Below are 22,829 nucleotides of genomic sequence, written 5' to 3' on the forward strand. Positions count from 1 at the left end.
AGCATCCAGTAGTAGTAAGCAGATGCCGGAAGCGGACTCTTTTGTGGGTTTATCATCAAGAATTAGTAGAAGCTTCCATTTTTCCAAAATAAAACAAAAAAAAATACTTCTTACAGTCTGTCGGTCTACCACTTGTATATTTTTTTGGTTCACCAATTCTGTGCAATTTGAACCAATTCCTTTTTGAGATATATCTTTGAAACCAAATATTAGTATATATAGTAACAAAACAGCGGTATCACAAAGAAGACTCTCTGATACAAGATGTGCTTTTAAATGTTTTGACAGATAGATATAACGCATTAGATCAATGTTATTCCTGGTATAAGTATATATGATGCAACCAAAAAGAATCTCCAGAAAGTAAATAAATGAAGCAGTCAAAATTTGACAAGGGTAAATGGAAGATACAACACTTCTTTGTTGCATACACGATTGCCCTCTAAAATGACTTATGATCATCCTATAGAGGACATGCTACAGAGGAACAATTTCTTCTCCTTTATATGAGAAATTTTTTCGTGGGGTTCAAACGATGGGCACTATCTATCAAAAAGCAACTGGTCCACCATGATCATTTCAACTAAGCAGCTGCCTTGTTGGGGCATTCTGATGAGAGATGACCAGCTATGCCGCATTCATAGCATGTCCTTCTCTTCTTTTTCTTTGGAGGCGCCGAACTTGTATCGTCACTAGGCTTCTTTTCACCAGAAGTGGTAGCAGGTACTGTACTTGAGTCACCAACAGATTTAGCTTCATCGAAATTAGTTTCAGTAGCCTTCTTGTTGGGGCAAGCTGACGAAAGATGACCAGAGATGCCACATTCATAACACTTCCTCCTCTTCGAAGGTGCTGAATTTGATCCATCGCCTATTTTATTTTGCTCATAAGCCATTGAAGGTGCAATTTTTGGTTCATCAAAAGTCTGTGTGTTAGAAACAACCTCAGCAGAACTTTTGTTTGGGCAAGCAGATGACAGATGGCCAGGAACACCACATTCATAGCATGTCCGCCTCTTCTTTGATGATGTTGTGGCTGCGCCAATATTAGCCTTATTTTCATCACCTATGGCTTCAGATTCAGAAGCCTTTTTGTTGGGGCAAGCTGATGATAGATGGCCAGGAACGCCACATTCATAGCACGTGCGCCTCTTCTTCGACGATGCTTCAGCTAAATCAACATTAGCCTTCTTTTCACTAGATTCCACTTCAGAAGCCTTCTTATTAGGGCAAGCAAAGAGAGATGGCCAGGAGTACCACATTCATAGCATGTACGGATCTTATTCTTCGATGAATCTGAGTTTGCATTGTCATCTGATTTCTGGGTTTCTTTCCTGGGAACAGCACATCTAATTCTGACTGGTCTACCCTTAATCACGTTCTGGTCAAGCCTCATAGCAACGGCAAGAGATGTACTATCAGAAAAATCAACATGTGCAAAGCCTTTGAATTCACCTGTCTCCTTGTCTGTTCCAAATCGGATGGCTGAGATCTTGCAATCAGAAAAGAACCTCCTCAGGTCATCCTCTGTTATGTCCCACGCTAGGTTTCCAACATACATCCTATTGTATCCCTCTATCATCTTTGGTGCAAAGTCTTCCTTCTCATGGTTAGATTTGACTTTTTCACGGTTAGCTTTGTAAGGCTGGACTTTCAAAAAGAATCCTCCCCTGTGATGGTTAAAAAGAATGCTATCACTTATGAATTACAATTAAAACAAAGATGGGGTTACAGATACATTAACGTAATGTGCTTACATATCTGCACCATCAAGAGCTAATGCCCTTTGTGCAGCCCCATCAGTCTGCACAAGGAAACTTAGTCAGGCTCCAACCTCCGAACAATGATATTGGACAAAAGCATGCTATGATGTGCATGACTTATGATAGAAAATTAGGAGCATCATATGCTGGTAGCAAGCTGACTCCAATGGATTATATAACATTAAATGGTGGGTAAAAGCTTTGCTAAAAAGTAGTAACAAAAGACACAAGGGTACACAACCAATTACCACCAAGAGCTTCTAAAGATAAGTATGGCATAGAGGTTTTGGAAATTAAACCTACAATTCAAGATTAGAACAGTGAACAAGTCAGACTGCCATCTGTGCAGAATTAGTTAACTCAAACGCCAGCCTTCAACATTCAGTACACTAACAAGATGTCTTAGGTTGTTTGATACACTTGCGAATTGAGCATACCTACATGAACAGTAATAAGAAAAGTAGAGCAAACGTTTCGGAGCTGACCTTGAATGTGAGAATGGCAATACCCCTGAATTTCCCGCTCTCAGGGAAAGTCATGCAGTCCAGTGCAGTGATACTGCCACATCCTTCAAAGAAACTTCTAATGTCATCCTCAGATGAATAGTATGGGATGCCACCAACATACACCTTCTTTATACTTTGCCCACTGAAACAAAGACATTAAAATATAAAACAACTTTTGTCGACAAGGCCAACATCCTAGAAGAAACTAATCTCCATCCTGTGCAACGCATTCTTACCAGTCCAAAGAACATACAACCAGGAAGCAATACAATTACCATATCATTTCCCAAAGAAAAATGGGAGGGAGAACTTTGTCACAAAAAAATCAGATGATCAAGCAATTTTCTATGTATTGTGGAATGAATGCACTATTCGAGTCAACAGAAAAACTAGACAGTCCAAGTTCAAGTAACACCTAAATGTATTCTAAGTCACTATATGGTAATGTAGTCCCTTTAACTATTTCCTGAAACATTTGTTGTCTTCAAAGCCACTATCCGATAATTTCTTTGGTTCTCACGCCTATCCAACAGGAAAGGAAGTACTCGAACACCACAACACCTATCTTCGAAAGCTTCAACTCACCTATCGTGCGACACAATCGGATTGTCAGATCTGGCTTCATGGCTTGCCTCTTCTGACTTAATTTTCATCGCCTTTCCCTCCACCTTTACGATGTCTAGATTGTTCGCCTTTTCTTTCACGACTGCAATGTCTATATTATGTTCACTGAAACAAAGACAAGAAATTACATTACTCACATAAGGTCAATACAAGGATCGCAGGTAAATAATAACACCACGGACCACCTCACACTCATCAATATTCCATACAAGAAGACATCGCTAGAAAGCGATCAAATGTACTGTCATTTACTTGAATGAAGAATCAAATAGTCTCGCTTCATAAATAGTTAAAAGTGTTATCTTCCAGCATGGCAAAACATCGTAGTGTATACCCCCGAGTCCCAGACCACAACCAATCCAGATGGCGAGACAACTTTTGTGTACGATTGTATTATTATGGGACTGCTTATGAATGGCAACGCTAAATGGCTAAACAACCGAAAATCCACTATGACCCCTGCAATGATTCATCGTTTAAACTGCTACATAGAGCTACTCTGAACTCGGCTCACAGTGTACGAACTCCCTATGAAACTATCTCTGTTTTTCTTGATTTTCCCTCACCTTAGCATCAACAAATTCAACATTGCTTTCCTACTTCAAGTAATCTAACAACAAATGGGGTACTCGAGCACAAAAGCACCGACCTCCCGAAACATCAACTCACCTGTCGTCTGGGACGGCAAGATCAGCGCCGGTCACTTCCGACTCCTGGTCCTCCGCGTCGGACTTCTTGTTCGCCGCCGCTTCCGCCTCCATCAGCCTCCTCACCCTCCTCTTCTCCTTCTTCTCCTTCCTCCTCTCCTCCCTCCGCCGCTCCACCTCCGCCTTCAGCGCCAGGGCCGCCTCGTCCACCGCCGGCTCCTCATCCGACTGCTCCCCCTCCACCTCCTTCTCGCCTTCTTCCTGTTCCTCCGCGACCACCTCCTCCACCACCGGCGCGGGTGTCGGCTTCTTGGGACGCTTAGGCCGGGCCCGCTTGGACGACACCAGCCGCACCTTCAGCTTCTTCACCTCCGCGCCGGCCCCCACCCCGGCGTCGCCGCCGGGGAGCAGCGTCCGTATCCTCTGCTTCAGCTTCTTGCGCGCGAGCACCATGGCTGCTGCTGCGGCGGCGCTGGAGGCGGCGGCTGAGGTTTTCGGTCGAGTGGCAGAGGCAGACGGCCACACGGCAAGGTTTATACTTGGGCCGGGCTGGTACAGGCCCACATGGGCCGGGCCCATAACGGCCCACCAAGGCCCATCGGATTCGGACGGTCTCGCTCGTCTTACCCTAGGCCGCCGTCGAGCGGCAGAGGCCACCCTAGTTGAGGAGGAGGAGATGGCCGGGAAGGGGGCGGCGGCGGCGGCGACGGCGGCGAAGTGGGCGGAGGGGTACCCGTGGAAGGAGAAGCTGGCCAAGTACAGGGGGGAGCTGAGCAAGGGGGTGTGGGGGTACTGGGAGCTGGGCGCGTGGAAGCCGCTGGGCATCAGCGGCCGCCAGCGCGCGCGGCTCCGCAAGGAGGTGCTCCTCGCCGGCGAGGACTGGACCTACGACGCCCCCCGCGGCGAGATGCGCACCAAGCGCAAGGGCCACAAGGTCGACCGCATCGCCGCCGAGAAGTGAGCCCCCATTTCCTCCGCTCCTCACTGTGATCTTCCTCTTCTCGGTGCTTAATCTGGTCTGTTTTCTTTTCTTTCAGGCGTGCCAACACTGTTGAGCTGATGAAGAAGATGCCCCAGATGCTCCTCGACTACAAGGTTTGTCGCCGCCGCCTCCTCGTCTTGTTTCCATGGCCATGCAGTGTGTCTGCACATTGCATTGGTACTAGCAAGTAGCAACCCTTTTGTAGAACCAATTAGCCGTGCCATTTCATGTAATCATTGTACTTGTCCATGCATTTTTCCAGCTGATAGTGGTAGCTTGGGTGTGTTGATTTAACTGCAAGTGTCTATTACTCGAATAGAAGTCGGTATTAGTGAACGGATGTTCCTTTTTTATTTGATCACACTGATAACTCTCGGTGTACACGCCATCTATCTGCAACATGCTGAAGAAGAATGTAGAGATGTTGTTTTGTAGCATTTACAAAAACCTTTCAGAATTGTTGGTGTTGTAGTGAGTGAACCATGTATAGACAAGCCGCAAGAAGTTAGGCAAAAGAGATTTCAAACCTCAGCAATCTAGTAACTTTCCCATAGAACCTCCTAGAAAACCAACATTTACACCCCATTTCTCCCAACTGCAGCTTATCTCAGCGGTGGATACGTAGGTTGCAGCGGGGCCTTGTGAGTCCATGCCTTCAGTTGCTGGCATACCATTTAAACAACTGTAATTCAGCATCAAAAACGAGCTTGTACTGTAGATTTTTTTATTAAATGATATGTGCCCAGTAAGGCTGCTTATACGATTAGCACAAATTGTTTCAGTTAGACTTGTGATGGAGCACCGGTAATAAAGTTCTGTGTTAATAATTATATTCAGTTGTGCACTCTTATCATGCATAGACTGGTAACGGCTCAATTTGACCAGAAAATATTTTCATTTGATGGTTACGCTGCTAGTTCTGGTTGAGCTGTTACCGAAGTGATGCATACCTTTGTGTGTTTTAAGAATATATAAACAAACTGTGATGAAGGCATGCCTCAAACAAAGCATCTGACAACTGTTTGCTTGAATCGTTTTTTCTTCAGAAACGTAGATGGGATAAAAAGATGAAAGAGGAGGAAGCGGCTGCGGCGAAGGCTACTTAGGGGACCAGCATGTGCATCGTTTTGTTGTTGCAATGGGGGAGGAACTGGAATTTTGGAGAAATAGCCTGCAAAAGCTGAAACTAGTCTCCCTTTTCGTTTGCTAAGACCAAACTCTTATTCACACATTCAGTGTGTTGTCTTCTTGAATAAGGTTGAACGTGATTTAATGTAGGAAGTTCATAGGATGACTTAATGGCTTGTGGTATCTTTCCCCACCTGAGCCTGTCACACTTTGTAATGCAGATTTTTATTTTGTTTATATGGTCCCTAAAACATTGGTCTTCCGGTGTTGCTCCATCACACTGGCTGCCGTGGTTTCATTCAAAGTTTGATACCCCGGAGACAGGTTGGAATTCTGAGCACCTAACCTGCTGGTAATCAAATATTCAGCAAATCTTTGTTGGGTCAAGATCATCATTTCTGTCCTGCACCCACCATAGCCAGCCCTCATCCGATTCTTTATCCTGCCAACCAATCGGTTTTGAAAGAGGACTGGTGTGGAGCCGAGTTAGCGTCCAACCTCGGCTTGATTCATGTCTCACATCTTAGGAGCATTGTTTGATTCATGTCTCACATCATAGGAGTATCTTGGCCAGGACCGGCAATCTTCTCTCCTTTTATTTACTTTGTTGGGATATAATTCAGTATGATTTCGTTGTTGTAAGTATACACTTGAATTATCACTCAATAAATTTACATGAATTTAACAAGGGCACGGCCATACTTAGATACTTGACTCTACATCAAAGATATATCGATCAAATATTTGATGCAGACAACATCCAGGAATTTATGTGAGCCTCTTTCAGGTATCTACTTTCCATCATTTGAGGTACAAAACTATTATCTTTTGCAAGCTCTGCGAAACAAGGAAACTTTTATGCACACCTCAGTTTTATACAACAGCACCTGCAACGGCATGAAACAGCTATGGCCCTTAACATCTCAAATGACCAAGTAGGGGTTTGATTATGGATAGACAAACTGGACAGCATACAGATTCAAACTTTAACCATAGTTCCTTTAACTTTTGCCACCAAATCCATGTATTTATTTCATTGTCATGATAATTTACTTATTTTTCTCAAGTCGGAGCAAGAGAAACTTCAAAATTACAGTACAACCGAACTGGTTGTGACAACTCAAAACAAGATAGCTTGTTATGCCACAAGCGCAACCTAGCTTGTCAACTATAGTTCTCAACGTCAGCTCAAACTTTTGGCAGTACTGTGGTGTCATATGGGATGGATGGCTTGACCTACAAAAAAAACAATAAATCTAGTGTTAGAACTACCAGATTCCCAGGGTGAGAACTTCAGTAACTATGATCAGGATTTGGGATATGGTAGATGATGGAGGATAGCTAGGCTGCCAAGTGGGGACATACCGCAAGATACCGTGCCAGCAGACTTGCGCTGCTGGGGTTAAAGCCCTCGACGGGCTTTCCTTCCATTCGTGATGCATGCAGCTGTTTCCTCACTTGAGAAGCCAGTGACTGAAACATCAAGTTCCATAGATAACACAATCAATATCACAGACCCAGATGAAGACAACTTTGCTTTTGAATCAATGACGGAAATATCGGACGAAGTAATATATCATGCACATACCTTGCCCAGTTCCACTCCCCACTGGTCAAATGAGTTGATTCCCCATATGAAACCTTGAACTGCGATCCGGTGCTCGTAGATGGATAAAAGCTGAAAGGTACAGACTATATAAGTACATTTACGGGAACAGTGACAACAGAATTTGGAGAGCCTTGTACAATATTGGAAATGGCAAGTAAAATAAGAAACTGCACAGGGACATGAGTACCGATCCAGATCTTACAGAATAATTTATGTAAATTATGCATTTGATATAGGCTTCATATAAAGGTGGAACAAAAACAGCCTATTTAGAGAGCTCTTATATTTCGGAATGGAGGTAGTACTATTCAGGGTTGAAGAACCTGCAACTTCAAATAGTTTAGAGAATGTAATTGGCATACCTGTCCAATCTCATAGGCAGATAATGAGGATAGCAAGAAACTCAGTGATGGCCGGTTGCCCTGAAAAGTCTGAAGAGAACAAAAGGACGAGAATGCTCAGTCAGAGAGAAAACATTTATGGTGATCAGCTTGAGCATTGGAATAATCACATAAGAAATAAGTGAGCCATTATCACCTTATGAGGGATAAGATTTTCAGAAACGTTCTCGCTGCGTAATTGTTCAGGCGTCTGAAAAGATGCAGTCAACTCTAGTAAGAAACCAAAACAGTTCATGAAACATGTGTGTCCAAAATACAGTTGAGCCATTTACCTTTCCATAAGCAAGCGCATCAGGCTGAGCAAAGAAATTGGACATCAGCTCATCATGATTGCTAACAGTTTCCCCTGAGAAAGATGTTGCGTGCAAGTGTTTGAAACGCTATTTATAGAACCAGGAGCATAACAGGCTGCATCTTAATATTTAACTCCGAAGGAGATATTTCAGTGCAATACCTTTCAAGTAAACAGGCTGCTGGCTTTTTATTACGCCAATAAAATCACAAGGAATAACTCTTCCCTGGAAGAGTGGGCACAACCATTGTCAAGAAAGGTGCATATTCATTGAACAAACAACTACCTCTTGGCAATATTACTAGAGGAGAAGAGACAAAATACTACCTGATGAATTAATTGATAGAAGCTGTGTTGCCCATTTGTTCCAGGTTCACCAAAATCAATTTCACCAGCCTCATAGGGAAGGCGAACACCATCAATTGAAACACCTTTTCCGTTACTCTCCATGCTAAGCTTTACAACGTAATGTGCAAGTGTTATGATTAAAAAGCAACAAAAGAGAAACTCCAAGATGACAACTGATAAAGCAATGTAATGTACCTGTTGAATGTGTGGTGCAAGTTTCTCAAGTGCTTGAGTATACGGCAATATTGCCTAAAAAATAGGAAATACAATCAAATAATCACATAGAGAACTAGGAAAATTCATAACTGAGAATAACAAGGCAATGGAACAGTGTTGCTCACTCTAGCCGGATATCCGAGAAATGATACATTCCACACACTCAGCAAACCAAGGAGTACCTAACCAGAAATGAAAGACCATGTTTACAAGAATGGTTGACAACTTGGCATCACTAATTCCCATCGAAAACTGACTTACAGGTATATTTTTCTCAAATGAAGATGTGCGGAAGTGATTGTCAATGCTGGAAGCACCTTCCAAAAATCTTCAAAAAGAAAAGTCAAACAGGATCAATGGCCATGTCACTTTACTATGAAATTAATTTCTTTTCAGACTTTGGAAATGTCATTAACATCTTGACAGTAAACAAAGTTGAACACAGATAGTTGGACATCGCAGATATTCAAAAATTTTATTTGACCCACCAAAACTAGACTTTAAATATGAGGGGATTTTAACCTTTCCAGTTAAAAGTGGATATATGGCTTTATGCTACCTGGATAAGTTATCCTAGACTCAAAACCATCTAGCATGTGTTTACTTTGGATGCTCGAGTAGTGAATTATTTAATACCCTCGAACCTGTAGATAGATACGTGTAACGTTCCAGCAGAATCTTACTTATCCTATCTTCTTTTTATATACATGATAAAGACAAAAAGAAAGATAACATCCTACACAAATTTCCTCAATACTAAGGACAGTGCAGCTGGGTCAATACATTTGCTGGACAAAAGGTAATAGGTTTGCGTGTTTTCGTCTCAGAAATTTCTTCTTTTTTAATACTCACGAGATTTGATCAATAGTAATGAACACAGATGTGTAGTAAACTTCCGTAAAGCACCCATGATCTTTTTACCGTTTCCATGAATGATAATGCATATATGAAGTAGTTGCAGTATGAAATAGCAAAGGATATCCTTATTCAAACAGGGGTCCTTCTTTAGGGCTATTGAAGTTTTATTTACTCTTGAGTCAAGACAAAGAGTTACAACCATTTCAAGATTCAGAATTTATTTTAAGAATAACTTCTTGGTAGAATTTAGGTAATGACACTTGGGTCATGAGTCATGACACTAACTTATTGACCAGACAAGGTGTGACAAGTGTTAGCATCCTCTCAGCTTAAATTCCATACAATTGTTTATTGACATGCTCTCCCATCTACTCTGGCCCATAGAACGGAACAAGGCACAAGAGCGTTTACCAGTCATGAAAATAAAAAATAATAACTTGCAAAAACTTGAACCTCCGTTATGCAATTCAAACTTCTACTGTGTTGTTACTTGTATTGCTTCCCTATTGCAAAAACTTGGTATTCATTTCAGGGTGCAAATATAGTTTAAGATAACATACTTCTGCACAATCGGAAATCCATACTGAAGAGATAGGGGCAGAACACCAACAGCACTGCAAACTGCAACAACAGACAAGAATTATTATTATGATAAAAGAGCATAGGATATAATGGTAACTTTTTAATTCATATAGAAAAAAGTTCTCACCACTATAGCGGCCGCCAACCCAGTCCCAAAATGCAAAAGCATTGTTAGGGTCGATACCAAACTCCTTGACAAGCTTTTTCAACAGAAAAAAGGCACAGTTCAAAATTTATCACATTAGAATCATGATCTCGAGGAATGATATGGCATTACAAAAGCTCTAACAGATTAGCCAAAGATATAGTACTGAAACATGGAAAATGTAATGATGGACTTTCGAAAACGAATATGATCTTGTGAAATTTGGCTGGAAAAGTACCTTCAGATTAGTACTGACAGCAATCATGTGTTTGGAAACGGCCTGAGGTCTGAATCAATAAACTTTACATAAATAGCTGAACAGCAAGGGTGCAGAACAGGGCCAAAGATATTTAATAATGTATTGTTATAAACAGACTAACCCAAGAGAAGAGACGATCCACTCCTTAATAGTTCTAGCATTTAACATTGTCTCGGCTGTCGTGAAAGTCTTTGAAACAACCACAACTGCGCATTTGTTTGATGGTAACGATTAGAACTTGTGATGATATGTGCAGAATCAGAGAGAGCATCTATGTAAGAGAGTTTATACTACAGGGTGGACCGTGATGATTACCAAGAGTGGTTGCAGGATCTAAGTCTTTGATGCTTCGTGCAACATCAACTGGATCAACATTTGCAAGACTGCAGCATAACCAAAATTGACCATGTGTTACTAGACGAAGAGTACATTGATTGCACAAATAGAACAGGAAGTCAAAAAAATATAGGGACTCAATCACAATATTCAAGAAACCGCTAGAAAGATTGCATGATTGGTACAAAAGGTTCAATATTCAGTCATTTCTAATTCCGAGCAATCTATAGTAAGTGTCTAACACAATGGGCGTGCAGATGCAGGCAAATGGAAATACAGAAACATGTCTCAGGTACTTACAATCTCAATTGTCGCCCTTTGGCAGATTCTGCCGCTGCTGGGTCTGCAAATTAGTGTCAACGGCGTATCAGATAAAAAAAACTGGCAGCAAATAGTCAAAATTGAACCTAACGAGTAACAGAATTGTTTACCGGTCTGGAGAGCAGTATGCACAAAGAGAGGCCCAAGGAAGCTACCACCAATTCCAACCGAGACAACATTTGTCAACGGTTTCCCAGTTGCCCCAACCTGCAGTTCAGTTAACAGCAGTGATCAATCTTTACCATCTGTGCCAGATCCCTTTTTTGTCTAGTTCAGAATTTTTCGTTACAGATACTTTACCCATGAACCACTTCTGAAAGTTTCTGAGAACTGCTTGATTTTGTCTATAACAGCCCAAACTTCAGGCACCACGTTGACCCCATCACTGTTGATGACTGCATCCCTCGGAGCCCTTAGAGCCACATGGAGCACCGATCTGTTCTCGGTGGTGTTTATCTGACAAACAAATCATCAAATCAAATCAGAGATCTTATCCACCCACTCCAAACGGTATCAGATGATTAGCTGGGCAGCTTTGAAATATAAAAACGTGCAGGACTAATAATTGTGTTGTTGCCCAAATTATTCATCCGGATGATCTGTCAAGCTTTCATATGAAGCGATTTATGTGCAATCTTAATTAACATAAGCACACAATGTTGCACGGAGAAGACATGTTTACAGGGGAAAATAACAAGTGCATGCTGAACAAACAAATCATCGAGTCAAATCAGAGATCTCATCAATCCACTCCAAATTGTATTAAATGATTAGCTGGGCAGCTTGAAATATAAAAACGTTCAGTACTAATAATTGCATTGTTGCCCAGATTATTCGTCCGTGTGATCTGTCAAGCTTTCATATATAGTGATTTATGCACAAAATTAATTAACATAAGCGCACAATGGTGCATGGAATAGACATGCTTACAGGGGAAAATAACAAGTGCATGCTGAACAAACAAATCATCGCGTCAACTCAGAGATCTCATTTATCCACTCCAAACGGTATCAAACGATTAGCTGGGCAGCTTGAGATATAGAAACGTTCAGGACTAATAATTGTATCGTTGCCCAAATTATTCGTCCGGATGATCTTTCAACCTTTCATATATAAAGCGATTTATGCGCAGACTCAATTAACATATGCACACAATGTTACACGTTCAGCAAAGACATGTTTACAGAAGCAAAATAAATAAATAAAGTGCATGCTGAAGAAAGCACATGTGAGGTGGTACAGCAACCGAGCGAGCGGTGGTTAGAGGGCGCGACAGGTACCTTGTCACCGCTGAACATCTTGTCGATCTTCTCCTTGAGCTTGGCGGCCTGGGACAATCCGAGCATACATATGTCAGGTCACTATACAAACGGGCATGCTGATCTGTTCAACGAATAGAAAGGTGAATCATGTGTGTTTTTTCGTCATGGAACAAGCGCGCGGTCACCTCAGCCAGTTTGAAGAGCTTGTCCACCGTCTCGGTGGTTGCCTGCTGCCTCGAGTAGTCGAGGTGGATGCCTTCGAACTCCCTGGCAAACCGTGAACACCTCAGCTTAATTAGACAAGGAGCAGACAGAAACACGGCGAAGGAAGGGAGGGAGGCTTACGCTGTCATTGCCTTGCATCGGTCGGCGTCCGCCATGAGATCGCGCAGGTGCGTCTTGTGGATCGCGCCCACGTGCGCCTGCGGTCACGAAACCAAACGGTGAGGGTGGGAGCCCGGCTGGCCGGCCGGCAATCGAATCCAAAGGGGATAAATCCGGCGGCGTGTGAGGGAGCGCACCTGGAGGGCCTTCCACTGGTCGGTGTCGGAGATGAGCGCCGGGGACGCCATGGCGGAGCGCCGGGGAGAGGTCGGTCGGGCCTGGCGGAATTGAGGCGGAGGATAAGCTGCCGATTTGAGCCCAGACAAAAAAAGAAAGAAATAGAAGGGATGGATTGGGGAGGAAGAAAGAAGGATGAGCGATTTCTGGATCGCGTCGAAGCAGGCAGAGGAGTCGGAGGCACGTACCGATGAATCGAGGTCTGGAGGATGTCGCCGGCGGGGGCTGCCGGAGAAGGGGGCGCGGATCGGTGGCGGTGGAGGAGCGGCGGAGGAGACAGGACAGGACAGGGGAAGAAGCGGTGGTGGTATATGTATCGGTAGTGTCCGTGCGTATTTTGGGGTGGCCCACCTGCCAGAAAATGGCTGGTCACCGTCGTTCAAATAAAAAAATATAGAGGATTTGCCGGATTTGTCTATCTTTCTTTGCACGTCATGCGGCGACCGGCCGTAGTGATTTCGTAGTTTTTTAGAAAGAGAAACCGTGGGCTGCTCCTTTTTTCAGAAACCCCCTGGCGGGCAGAGACGGTCAACACGGTAGAGCCAGGAACAACTAGGGCTGCGGCTGGCCCCAGTCCCTCGAGCCGACGGCCGACAAAGCCTCTCCTGGTCGCACGTCCGATGTTTATCACGAGGCGTGCCGCACCGACCTATACCCGGTCGGGAAGGTGTGGATGATGCCTCGCTTAGTTTCTGCGGGGCACACACGTAAACATTAAATACGAGCCTCGATCGGCTCTCGGGTTATCCCGTGAATCGGCTCAAAGAGCCGATCCACCCATGATCCGGACGAGGTGTCCGAATATATGGTGGTCTCGCTTGATCAAGGTAAAGCTAATGAGATCTACGACGATTTAGGGTTTTCACCGCATAATCGGATCATCCTACTCACGATTGGGCCTCGCGCTCGCGCACGGTGGCCGTAAGCCGATCCTAGACAGGGCCTAAAAACCAACACGAGGTTGATCCCGGAACATCCTTTCTAGGGCTAGCAAACGCCACCCTACACGCCGCTGGATCCTCCAACCCTTTGTAAGGCCTAACTATTGCGGATGTTAAACTAATCCTTGATGAAACAAGGAGCAACCGTAACGGATCGGATCTACTAAACTATGATCAAGCGGGGTGCCGCCCCTACACCTAAGATAGGTGTAAGGGCGGCTAGACATGCAAGGGTTGCACTACGAAAGCATGTAATATGAAGAACAATGCTAACTCTAACACATCTAAGATAACTACGTTGCTCGCCATCAAAAAGGCTTCAGTACGAGCAACGCATGAACAACGTGGATAGGCATTACGCTGCCTAGATCGCAAGATGCGATCTAGGCAGCATGGTGCTTACCGGTAGAAACCCTCGAGACGAAGGAGTTGGCGATGCGCCGAGATTTGTTTGTGGTTGAACGTTGGTTTTTGTTTATTCCATAAACCCTAGATACATATTTATAGTCCAGCGGACTTTCTAATGTGGGCGTGCACTAAACCGTGCACGGGTAAGATTCTAACTTCTAATCTAAGATGCGATCTAATATATTACAGATACACAGGCAATTAAGCCCAACTTGGTATAAAAGGCCGATTCACGTATTTCTTCCATGTATATATCTTCAAGTCCATCTTGATCGCGGCCCACCTCTGACTCGGTCAAATTCCGGTGATAACACATGCCCCCCTGGTTTTGGAAATGACATTTCCAAAATCATTATGCTTTCTTTCATCGGGTCATGTCGTGGCGAGCGAAGCTGCCGCGAGAATCTTCCATCATTACGCCTCGCCTCCTGGGCTTCTCTGTATGAATTGACAATTTCAGCATCACACCCTCGAGAACCGTCATGGCATTAAATCTCCACTTCACTCTCTTTATTTATCTTTGCCAAACGGTTCACCGCTCCATCCCCTTGCTCGCTCTCCGTTCACCAAACCAAAAAAACCCTCTCCCCCTGCAGCCATGTCTTCCTCTTCCTCCTCCGCTTCCAGCCTCTCTCTCCACTCGTCGCCGAAGAACAAGGAAGAGGACGATCCCCGCTCCGGGGCGAACCCCATCTCCTCTGACAAGGAGAAGAAAGAAGGAGAAGCGGAGAAGACCAAGGCCTCCCCCTCCGCCGGGCTTCCGCCGAGGAAGCGCTCCCGCATGTGGGCGGACAGCGAGGACGACGACGACGACGAGGAAGAAGAAGATGAAGAGGAGGAAGACGATTCCTCCTCCTCCGCTGGATATCCTCCAACGAAGCGCTTCCGCAGCTGGGCGGATAGCGAGGATGATGATGATGACGAGGAGGAGGAGGAAGCTCCAGCCGACGGCTGGGGCAGCGACGGCGAGGAGCTTCCGGGAGCAGCGACCGACGACCTCGACGACGGCGATGATGAGGATAGCGACGACTAGTAGAGTAGGACCAGCAGTAGTAGTGCACTAGGCACCAGATCCCTCTTTTGAGAGCCATCGGCTCTTCTTGTAAAGCCGCTCCTTTGAATTAATGAGAATTGTTCTCTCAATTTCTCCTTCCATTAATCCAATTTCCCTCCTTCCGCTTGTCACACCAAGACCGATAGCAACGAATCGGATTATTGTGTTTTTCTTGACCGTGGTATTTCGCGAGTCCCACGGCCGATGACAGTTCATCGGCTAATTTGAGAAACCAGTCTCCTTCCTTTTCTTGCAGCACCGGACACGGTCCAAACCTCGTACAAGACGACGGCTCTTCCTTCCCGAGTTCCTCCCCGAGAAGATCATGATGCGAGTGGCAGCCGAGGAAACTCCAATCGGCTCTCAAAAATAGAGCACCTCCCAAGTTAGTGGCCCTCCGAGCTTTAGTCAAGGCGAGAAAGGTAGCGAAATAGCCAATCAGGTCGCCATTGACCTCATGCCACAATGCAGAGCCAGCCGATTCCAACAAAATCGGCTCCCCAGAGCAGAGAACCTTCAGGGTGAGCTGCCCCACGAGCTTTTCAGTCTACTCCTGGCACCTTGTTGATTAGATCGGTTCCTTCCTTACCCTGATTTGCACGTCCAGGCTGCTCTTGGCATTGTTCTTGAAGAGAGGATCCGAGCCCTTAAACTACTCCATTGAGGAGTTCTTCCATTAAAATCTCCCTTCGTGCTCCATTGACCCTCTGAACGTACCAGTCATGCCTCTTGAGTCGATGGCCATGCATCGGCTGTGCTCAAAAATTTTCGAATTTTTGAATTTTTTTTTTACGGCCGACTTATGCATCGGCCCCCACACTCCAATACCCATCACCAAAGGATGAGATACTTCTACTGCATATCCTCGTGTTTTATCCACACAGGTGCCCCACGAGCCGATTCCGTCAAGAGAATTGATGGTATCGGCTCGTTGGATAACATGTTGAACCCGAGCGAGAATGGATGGTGAGGATAATTTTGGCCGATTGCTGGAATCGGCCTCCATGTTGCTTGTTCGATGAAGGTTTTGTAATGTCCCTTCATAAAATTTTTTGGGGCCGATCACAAGGATCAGCCTCGCCACGTTAGCTTATTGACGTGCTCTTGCTACTCGCTCAGGCCGGTAGATAAAACCAGCCCAATCTCTGATTTTATCCTGTTGGTGCGCTCGCTGCCGTCCACCTTGAGTGCATCGTATAATCATGGAGCACTAAGCTTCGTCGGAAGAACGAGCACCATGTTTGTGCCGGCCGATGTTTCATCATCGGCTTTCCTTTGCTTGGGGCGCCACTCCATTTTCCGTGGACGACCCTCTTCATCCAGGGCTCGGCTGAATCTTCGCGGCCGGATCGGGCCTTGCCTTCCTCAATGTATGCAAGTATAACCTCTCGGCTTCCTCCGGGCCGCGCAATCGCCGAACCCTGCGTTTTTTAGAACGGGCTGAGTCCATCGGGGCACCACCTTGGCCGGTGGTACTGTCTTCTTCTTCTTGTCCCTCGTTTTCCGAATCCTCGAGATCTTTCCATCGAGGGGACTCGGCGCGTTTGCTTTGTGGCGGGAGAGGCCCTAAGCGCTCGAACACGGACACGTTGGCTGCCTCCTTCTTCTTTCGGTTGCATTACGGGCAATTGCCGATTGTTGGCAATCGGCTCATTCCTGAGTCCCAGCAGTGTCTGAAGAAGGGACAATCCCAGTGCCTGTCCTCGTCGTCTCGCTCCCTTGCCTTTTCCTTGGCACAACGCTCGTGCTCCTCCTCATCGTGATTATGCCGACGATGTCTTCTGGCTTCTGCTGGCCGGACGATCTCTTTCATCATCATCGGCCGGACCGTCGGCGTTGGTCATGCCGACTCACATACTTGTTGAGGAGGTGATCGGAGAGAGGTCGCCGATATCTTATGTTCTTCACTTCTCCCTCCGTTACGTAGCGCTTGCCATCTTGGCGGAGCCGATCGCGTGGAGCGGCTTCCTCCGTATCTTTGCTATGAGAGCAGCTGCCCTTATCTCCATCCTTGCCGGCGTGGTGTCCGGATCCTACCATGTTGATGCTGAACGAAGATCCTGGTCGGCAACCTTCATGGTAAGAATACTCCACCATGTTAACGGCGGGGAAAGGGTGTGTGTCGACCTTCATGGCGTGCTGGTTAAAAATCAACCGTCCATTTCCTATCGCCATTTGGATCTCGCTGCCGCCACACCCTGCGGTCATTGGTGGTGTGGGAGAACGTGTTATGCCATTTGCGGTATGGCTTTCCGTTCAGCTCTTGCACCGTGGGGAACTTGTGGCCTTCGGGTACCTTTATATGCTTCTCCGTGAGTAAGAGATCAAAAATCCGCTCCGTCTTGGTCACGTCGAAGTCGAACCCTTTTGGAGGGCCTTGTGGCTTCACCCATTTGCGGGTCACGGGGCTCGTCGCTCGAGTCCATTCAGCCACTTGCTATCTCTCGATCTCCCGCAGCACCTTCATCCTCGTCCGCCTCAACCGGGGTCACCGCACGCTTGAATTTGTCCCGGTAAACATCCGGGTGGCGCTGCTCATATGCGTCGACAACTTCGCACCATGTGCGCCAATGAGGGGTAGTACGCTTGGGAGGCCACATCCTTAATCGATGATGAGAGACCCACCACCGCCAACTCGATTGCTTCTTTTTCATTTATATGAGCCGAAAAGCATCGGTTCCTAATGGTCTCGAAGCGTTGGACGTATTCGACACTTGTCTCCCGCGCTTACGTCGTACTTGCGCTAGATCGGCAATACCAACATCGGAAGCCTCCGAGTGATACTGCTCATGGAGCTGTTCTTCCAAGCTGCTTCCAAGTCCGAATGGAGTTCGGTGGCAGCGATGTGTACCACCCGAAAGCCGATCTGTGAGGGACCGTGCAAAGAACCTCACGCGCAACTCGTCCGACGCTGAGATCGTGCCCGGCTGTGCCAAATATCGGCTCACATGCTCGATGGAGGCTGGAACCATCCGATCCACTAAACTTTGTGAAGTCCGGGAGCCGATATTTGGGTGGCAGCGGGATCGGTTCGTAGTCGTTGGGGTACGGCTTGGTGTAGCCGAACGTCTTCCTTTTCGGCATCATGCCAAGCTGATCTTTCGAGATTGCACAAATCTGATCCGCTGTGATGGCTGAAGGTGTCGAACCACGAAGATTCGCCGGGGTGGCATACTTGACCAGCCATGCTTGCTTTTCCGGTTCCAAGCCAAGCTGCGGGAGCTGGGCTATGGAGGTTTGTCGGAGTGGCGTATTTAGCTAGCCACGTTTGCTTCTCAGGATCGGCTCCCGACGTTCCTCCTGCCGTTCCAGAGGCCCTCGACGTTGCAGCCTGGTTCGAGAGTGCCCGGGCGTTGCGGTCCGGTACGTATGCGCACGCGTATCCGTGCGGGATCTCCTTGGGTGCCTCGGGTAGGAATTGGTAGTCACTAGGATCACCACCAATCTTGTAGACGACGTATGCCGATGAGTTCGGCGGTTCCGGTGCTGCCCATGCGAGCCGGGCCGGGGCTGGAGTGGCATCTCTCCTTTGAAAGTCCCCGGAGCTGGTCCCGACGGAGAATACCGGTGGCTCATGATTTCCTGGACCACGCGCGGAGCGACACGCTCCAAAGTGTTCACCGGGCTCTCGGAGTGGCGGTGCGGCGAATGAGCCACCATGTAGTTGATTTCCTGCCGCGACGACCTGGTGCATTCTTCCGACGGGGCGGAAAGGTCCACTCCATCGAGTGCGCCTTCGGGTGTGAAACCCTTCCACCCGACGCCATGGGAGCGGGTTCGGTGGAAAGAGCCGATGAGTTCGGCTTCGAGGGTTGCCTTGATCTCGTCATGTTTCTTCTTGAGTTCATCAGGCAGATCCTCGTACGTGACCGGAGTGTCTTCCGCCATCTCGGATGTAGATGGCGATGTTGTGGATGTCGAAGGTTGTCCCACCGGGCGTGCCGAGAATGTGTTGACGTCGAAACCCCCGGCGGGCGAGAGACGGTCAACACGGTAGAGCCGGGAACAACTAGGGCTGCGGGCGGCCCCGGTCCCTCGGAGCGACGGCCCGCAAAGCCTCCTGGTCGCACGTCCGATGTTTATCACAAGGGCGTGCCACCCGACCTATACCTGGTCGGGGAAGGTGTGGATGATGCCTCGCTTAGTTTCTGCGGGGCACACACGTAAACATTAAATACGAGCCTCGATCGGCTCTCAGGTTATCCTGTGAATCGGCTCAAAGAGCCGATCCACCCATGATCCGGACGAGGTGTCCGAATATATGGTGGTCCTGCTTGATCAAGGTAAAGCTAATGAGATCTACGACGATTTAGGGTTTTCACCGCATAATCGGATCATCCTACTCACGATTGGGCCTCGCGCTCGCGCACGGTGACCGTAAGCCGATCCTAGACGGGGCCTAAAAACCAACACGAGGTTGATCCCCGGAACATCCTTTCTAGGGCTAGCAAACGCCACCCTACACGCCGCTGGATCCTCCAACCCTTTGTAAGGCCTAACTATTGCGGATGTTAAACTAATCCTTGATGAAACAAGGAGCAACCGTAACGGATCAGATCTACTAAACTATGATCAAGCGGGGTGCCGCCCCTACACCTAAGATAGGTGTAAGGGCGGCTAGACATGCAAGGGTTGCACTACGAAAGCATGTAATATGAAGAACAATGCTAACCCTAACACATCTAAGATAACTACGTTGCTCGCCATCAAAAAGGCTTCAGTACGAGCAACGCATGAACAACGGGGATAGGCATTGCGCTGCCTAGATCGCAAGATGCGATCTAGGCAGCATGGTGCTTACCGGTAGAAACCCTCGAGACGAAGGAGTTGGCGATGCGCCGAGATTTGTTTGTGGTTGAACGTTGGTTGTTGTTTATTCCATAAACCCTAGATACATATTTATAGTCCAGCGGACTTTCTAATGTGGGCGTGCACTAAACCGTGCACGGGTAAGATTCTAACTTCTAATCTAAGATGCGATCTAATATATTACAGATACACGAGGCAATTAAGCCCAACTTGGTATAAAAGGCCGATTCACGTATTTCTTCCATGTATATATCTTCAAGTCCATCTTGATCGCGGCCCACCTCGACTCGGTCAAATTACGGTGATAACACATGCCCCCCTGGTTTTGGAAATGATATTTCCAAAATCATTACGCTTTCTTTCGTCGGGTCATGTCGTGGCGGAAGCGAAGCGCCGCAGAATCTTCCATCATTACGCCTCGCCTCCTGGGCTTCTCTGTATGAATTGACAATTTCAGCATCACACCCTCGAGAACCGTCATGGCATTAAATCTCCACTTCACTCTCTTTATTTATCTTTGCCAAACGGTTCACCGCTCCATCCCCTTGCTCTGCTCTGTTCACCAAACCAAAAAAACCCTCTCCCCCTGCAGCCATGTCTTCCTCTTCCTCCTCTGCTTCCAGCCTCTCTCTCCACTCGTCGCCGAAGAACAAGGAAGAGGACGATCCCTGCTCCGGGGCGAACCCCATCTCCTCTGACAAGGAGAAGAAAGAAGGAGAAGCGGAGAAGACCAAGGCCTCCCCCTCCGCCGGGCTTCCGCCGAGGCGCGCTCCCGCATGTGGGCGGACAGCGAGGACGACGACGACGACGAGGAAGAAGAAGATGAAGAGGAGGAAGACGATTCCTCCTCCTCCGCTGGATATCCTCCAACGAAGCGCTTCCGCAGCTGGGCGGATAGCGAGGATGATGATGATGACGAGGAGGAGGAGGAAGCTCCGGCCGGCGAGCTGGGGCAGCGCGGCGAGGAGCTTCACGGGAGCGGCGCCGACGACCTCGACGACGGCGATGATGAGGATAGCAACGACTAGTAGAGTAGGACCAGCGGTAGTAGTGCACTAGGCACCAGATCCCTCTTTTGAGAGCCATCGGCTCTTCTTGTAAAGCCGCTCCTTTGAATTAATGAGAATTGTTCTCTCAATTTCTCCTTCCATTAATCCAATTTCCCTCCTTCCGCTTGTCACACCAAGACCGATAGCAACGAATCGGATTATTGTGTTTTTCTTGACCGTGGTATTTCGCGGTCCCACGGCCGATGACAGTTCATCGGCTAATTTGAGAAACCAGTCTCCTTCCTTTTCTTGCAGCACCAGCACGGTCCAAACCTCGTACAAGACGACGGCTCTTCCTTCCCAGTTCCTCCCTGAGAAGATCATGATGCAGTGGCAGCCGAGGAAACTCCAATCGGCTCTCAAAAATAGAGCACCTCCCAAGTTAGTGGCCCTCCGAGCTTTAGTCAAGGCGAGAAAGGTAGCAAAATAGCCAATCAGGTCGCCATTGACCTCATGCCACAATGCAGAGCCAGCCGATTCCAACAAAATCGGCTCCCCGGAGACGAGAGAACCTTCGGGGTGAGCTGCCCCCGAGCTTTTCGGTCTACTCCCGGCGCCTTGTTGATTAGATCGGTTCCTTCCTTACCCCGATTTGCACGTCCGAGGCTGCTCTTGGCATTGTTCTTGAAGAGAGGATCCGAGCCCTTAAACTACTCCATTGAGGAGTTCTTCCATTAAAATCTCCCTTCGTGCTCCATTGACCCTCTGAACGTACCAGTCATGCCTCTTAGGGAATTTTCTAAACAATCCACTCTCCTCCGGTTCTAATTTTGTATGGCAGAAAACGTTTTTTTAGGGTTTTTTTGATATTCCAAGAGCTACGGGACTCCAAAAAGGCTTCAGAATTTTCGAGACGAACAAAATGAGCTGAAGTGGGCCACCAAGATATCAACAAGCTTTGAATGGGGCCTAATGGCGTGCCACCGACCCTCTTTCTCGCCTCGAGCATCCATTTCACCTCATCTTTTCGCCCACAGACTTCTTTTGACCTAAAACCCTCTATATATATGACCCCTGAGGGTTTCGTCGAGACTACGATGGAGGACATAAAAAATGCAGAAACAGAGAGCCAGCAGGCCACCGCCGACGGAGATCGAAGGGGGAAAGCGCTGTCGGAATCGCCTTCGGTGGACTCCACCACCTCCGATGAAGGCATCAACACCATCTTCATCATCTTCATCATCATCTACAACAACACCATCTTCATCTACCCCTTGTAATCTCTTGGAAACATGATGTGTGAGGCAATCTATCGCTTTCCCATGATGTATTGTACATCAATGTCTTCGTTTGAATTGTGAGATAGTTTGTGATGGTTGCATATGAGTAATTGTTATCTTCTATGATGATCTCTTGTACTGATATATGAGTGCACACATATGTTGGGGAATGCATGAGGTAGTCACCGTTACATGATGATAGGGAGAGGGGTAGCTGGAGATTGACAGAAACCTTGTCCTAATTCTTAAATATGCATGTAGTATTAATTCATGGTTAATCAACGGGGTTTTCAGTATGAGGACCTTTAAAATTTCAGCGGTGGTTGAAATTTATGTCTTAATAATTTCCTTGTTTGTTCTTAATCGGCATTGGGATCAATCACTAGTGGTGTAATTGCTCATGTTTATGGTTGAATCTATCTATGGCCCCTCTCTAGAAGAAACTATAAAAAGACTATCTTTATGCTTCATAAATTATGACAACCACTCAAATGAAGTAGCAATTTGAG

At 46.8% G+C, this 22,829-nt stretch overlaps 2 protein-coding genes and 1 pseudogene across 2 annotated transcripts; 1 reads left to right on the top strand and 2 right to left on the bottom strand.

Moving 5' to 3' along the window:
- Positions 1–358: 358 nt before the first annotated feature.
- Positions 359–4,118, bottom strand: LOC124646851 (annotated as a pseudogene).
- Positions 4,119–4,215: 97 nt separating this feature from the next.
- Positions 4,216–5,924, top strand: LOC124708294. The gene is made up of 3 exons (XM_047239977.1): positions 4,216–4,496; positions 4,577–4,634; positions 5,568–5,924. Exons 1-3 carry the CDS (start codon positions 4,216–4,218, stop codon positions 5,625–5,627), a joined length of 399 nt encoding a protein of 132 aa, XP_047095933.1. The 3' UTR covers positions 5,628–5,924.
- A 703-nt stretch (positions 5,925–6,627) lies between these two features.
- On the bottom strand, positions 6,628–12,890 carry LOC124707005 (glucose-6-phosphate isomerase, cytosolic-like). Its single transcript, XM_047238669.1, has 23 exons — positions 12,800–12,890; positions 12,624–12,700; positions 12,464–12,545; positions 12,297–12,344; positions 11,317–11,472; positions 11,127–11,223; positions 10,996–11,038; positions 10,675–10,742; positions 10,481–10,565; positions 10,339–10,387; positions 10,083–10,155; positions 9,934–9,994; positions 8,777–8,843; positions 8,641–8,697; positions 8,495–8,548; positions 8,279–8,407; positions 8,114–8,177; positions 7,932–8,005; positions 7,796–7,849; positions 7,621–7,689; positions 7,238–7,327; positions 7,015–7,122; positions 6,628–6,885 (listed from the first exon to the last, which is right to left on the bottom strand). Exons 1-23 carry the CDS (start codon positions 12,848–12,850, stop codon positions 6,838–6,840), a joined length of 1,704 nt encoding a protein of 567 aa, XP_047094625.1. The 5' UTR covers positions 12,851–12,890; the 3' UTR covers positions 6,628–6,837.
- Positions 12,891–22,829: the final 9,939 nt, after the last annotated feature.

The sequence above is a fragment of the Lolium rigidum genome, chromosome 4 (genome assembly GCF_022539505.1).
Source record: "Lolium rigidum isolate FL_2022 chromosome 4, APGP_CSIRO_Lrig_0.1, whole genome shotgun sequence".
NCBI lineage: Eukaryota > Viridiplantae > Streptophyta > Magnoliopsida > Poales > Poaceae > Lolium > Lolium rigidum.

Bases quoted from the DNA above. Each gene is read 5' to 3' on its own strand.
- LOC124708294 (XM_047239977.1), top strand. From the start codon at position 4,216: ATGGCCGGGAAGGGGGCGGCGGCGGCGGCGACGGCGGCGAAGTGGGCG. The intron at 4,497-4,576 runs GTGAGCCCCCAT...CTTTTCTTTCAG, and splicing joins GACCGCATCGCCGCCGAGAA to GCGTGCCAACACTGTTGAGC. The intron at 4,635-5,567 runs GTTTGTCGCCGC...TTTTTTCTTCAG, and splicing joins AGATGCTCCTCGACTACAAG to AAACGTAGATGGGATAAAAA.
- LOC124707005 (XM_047238669.1), bottom strand. From the start codon at position 12,850: ATGGCGTCCCCGGCGCTCATCTCCGACACCGACCAGTGGAAGGCCCTC. The intron at 12,701-12,799 runs GTGCGCTCCCTC...TCGTGACCGCAG, and splicing joins ACCAGTGGAAGGCCCTCCAG to GCGCACGTGGGCGCGATCCA. The intron at 11,473-12,296 runs GTACCTGTCGCG...TTTGTTTGTCAG, and splicing joins AGATGTTCAGCGGTGACAAG to ATAAACACCACCGAGAACAG.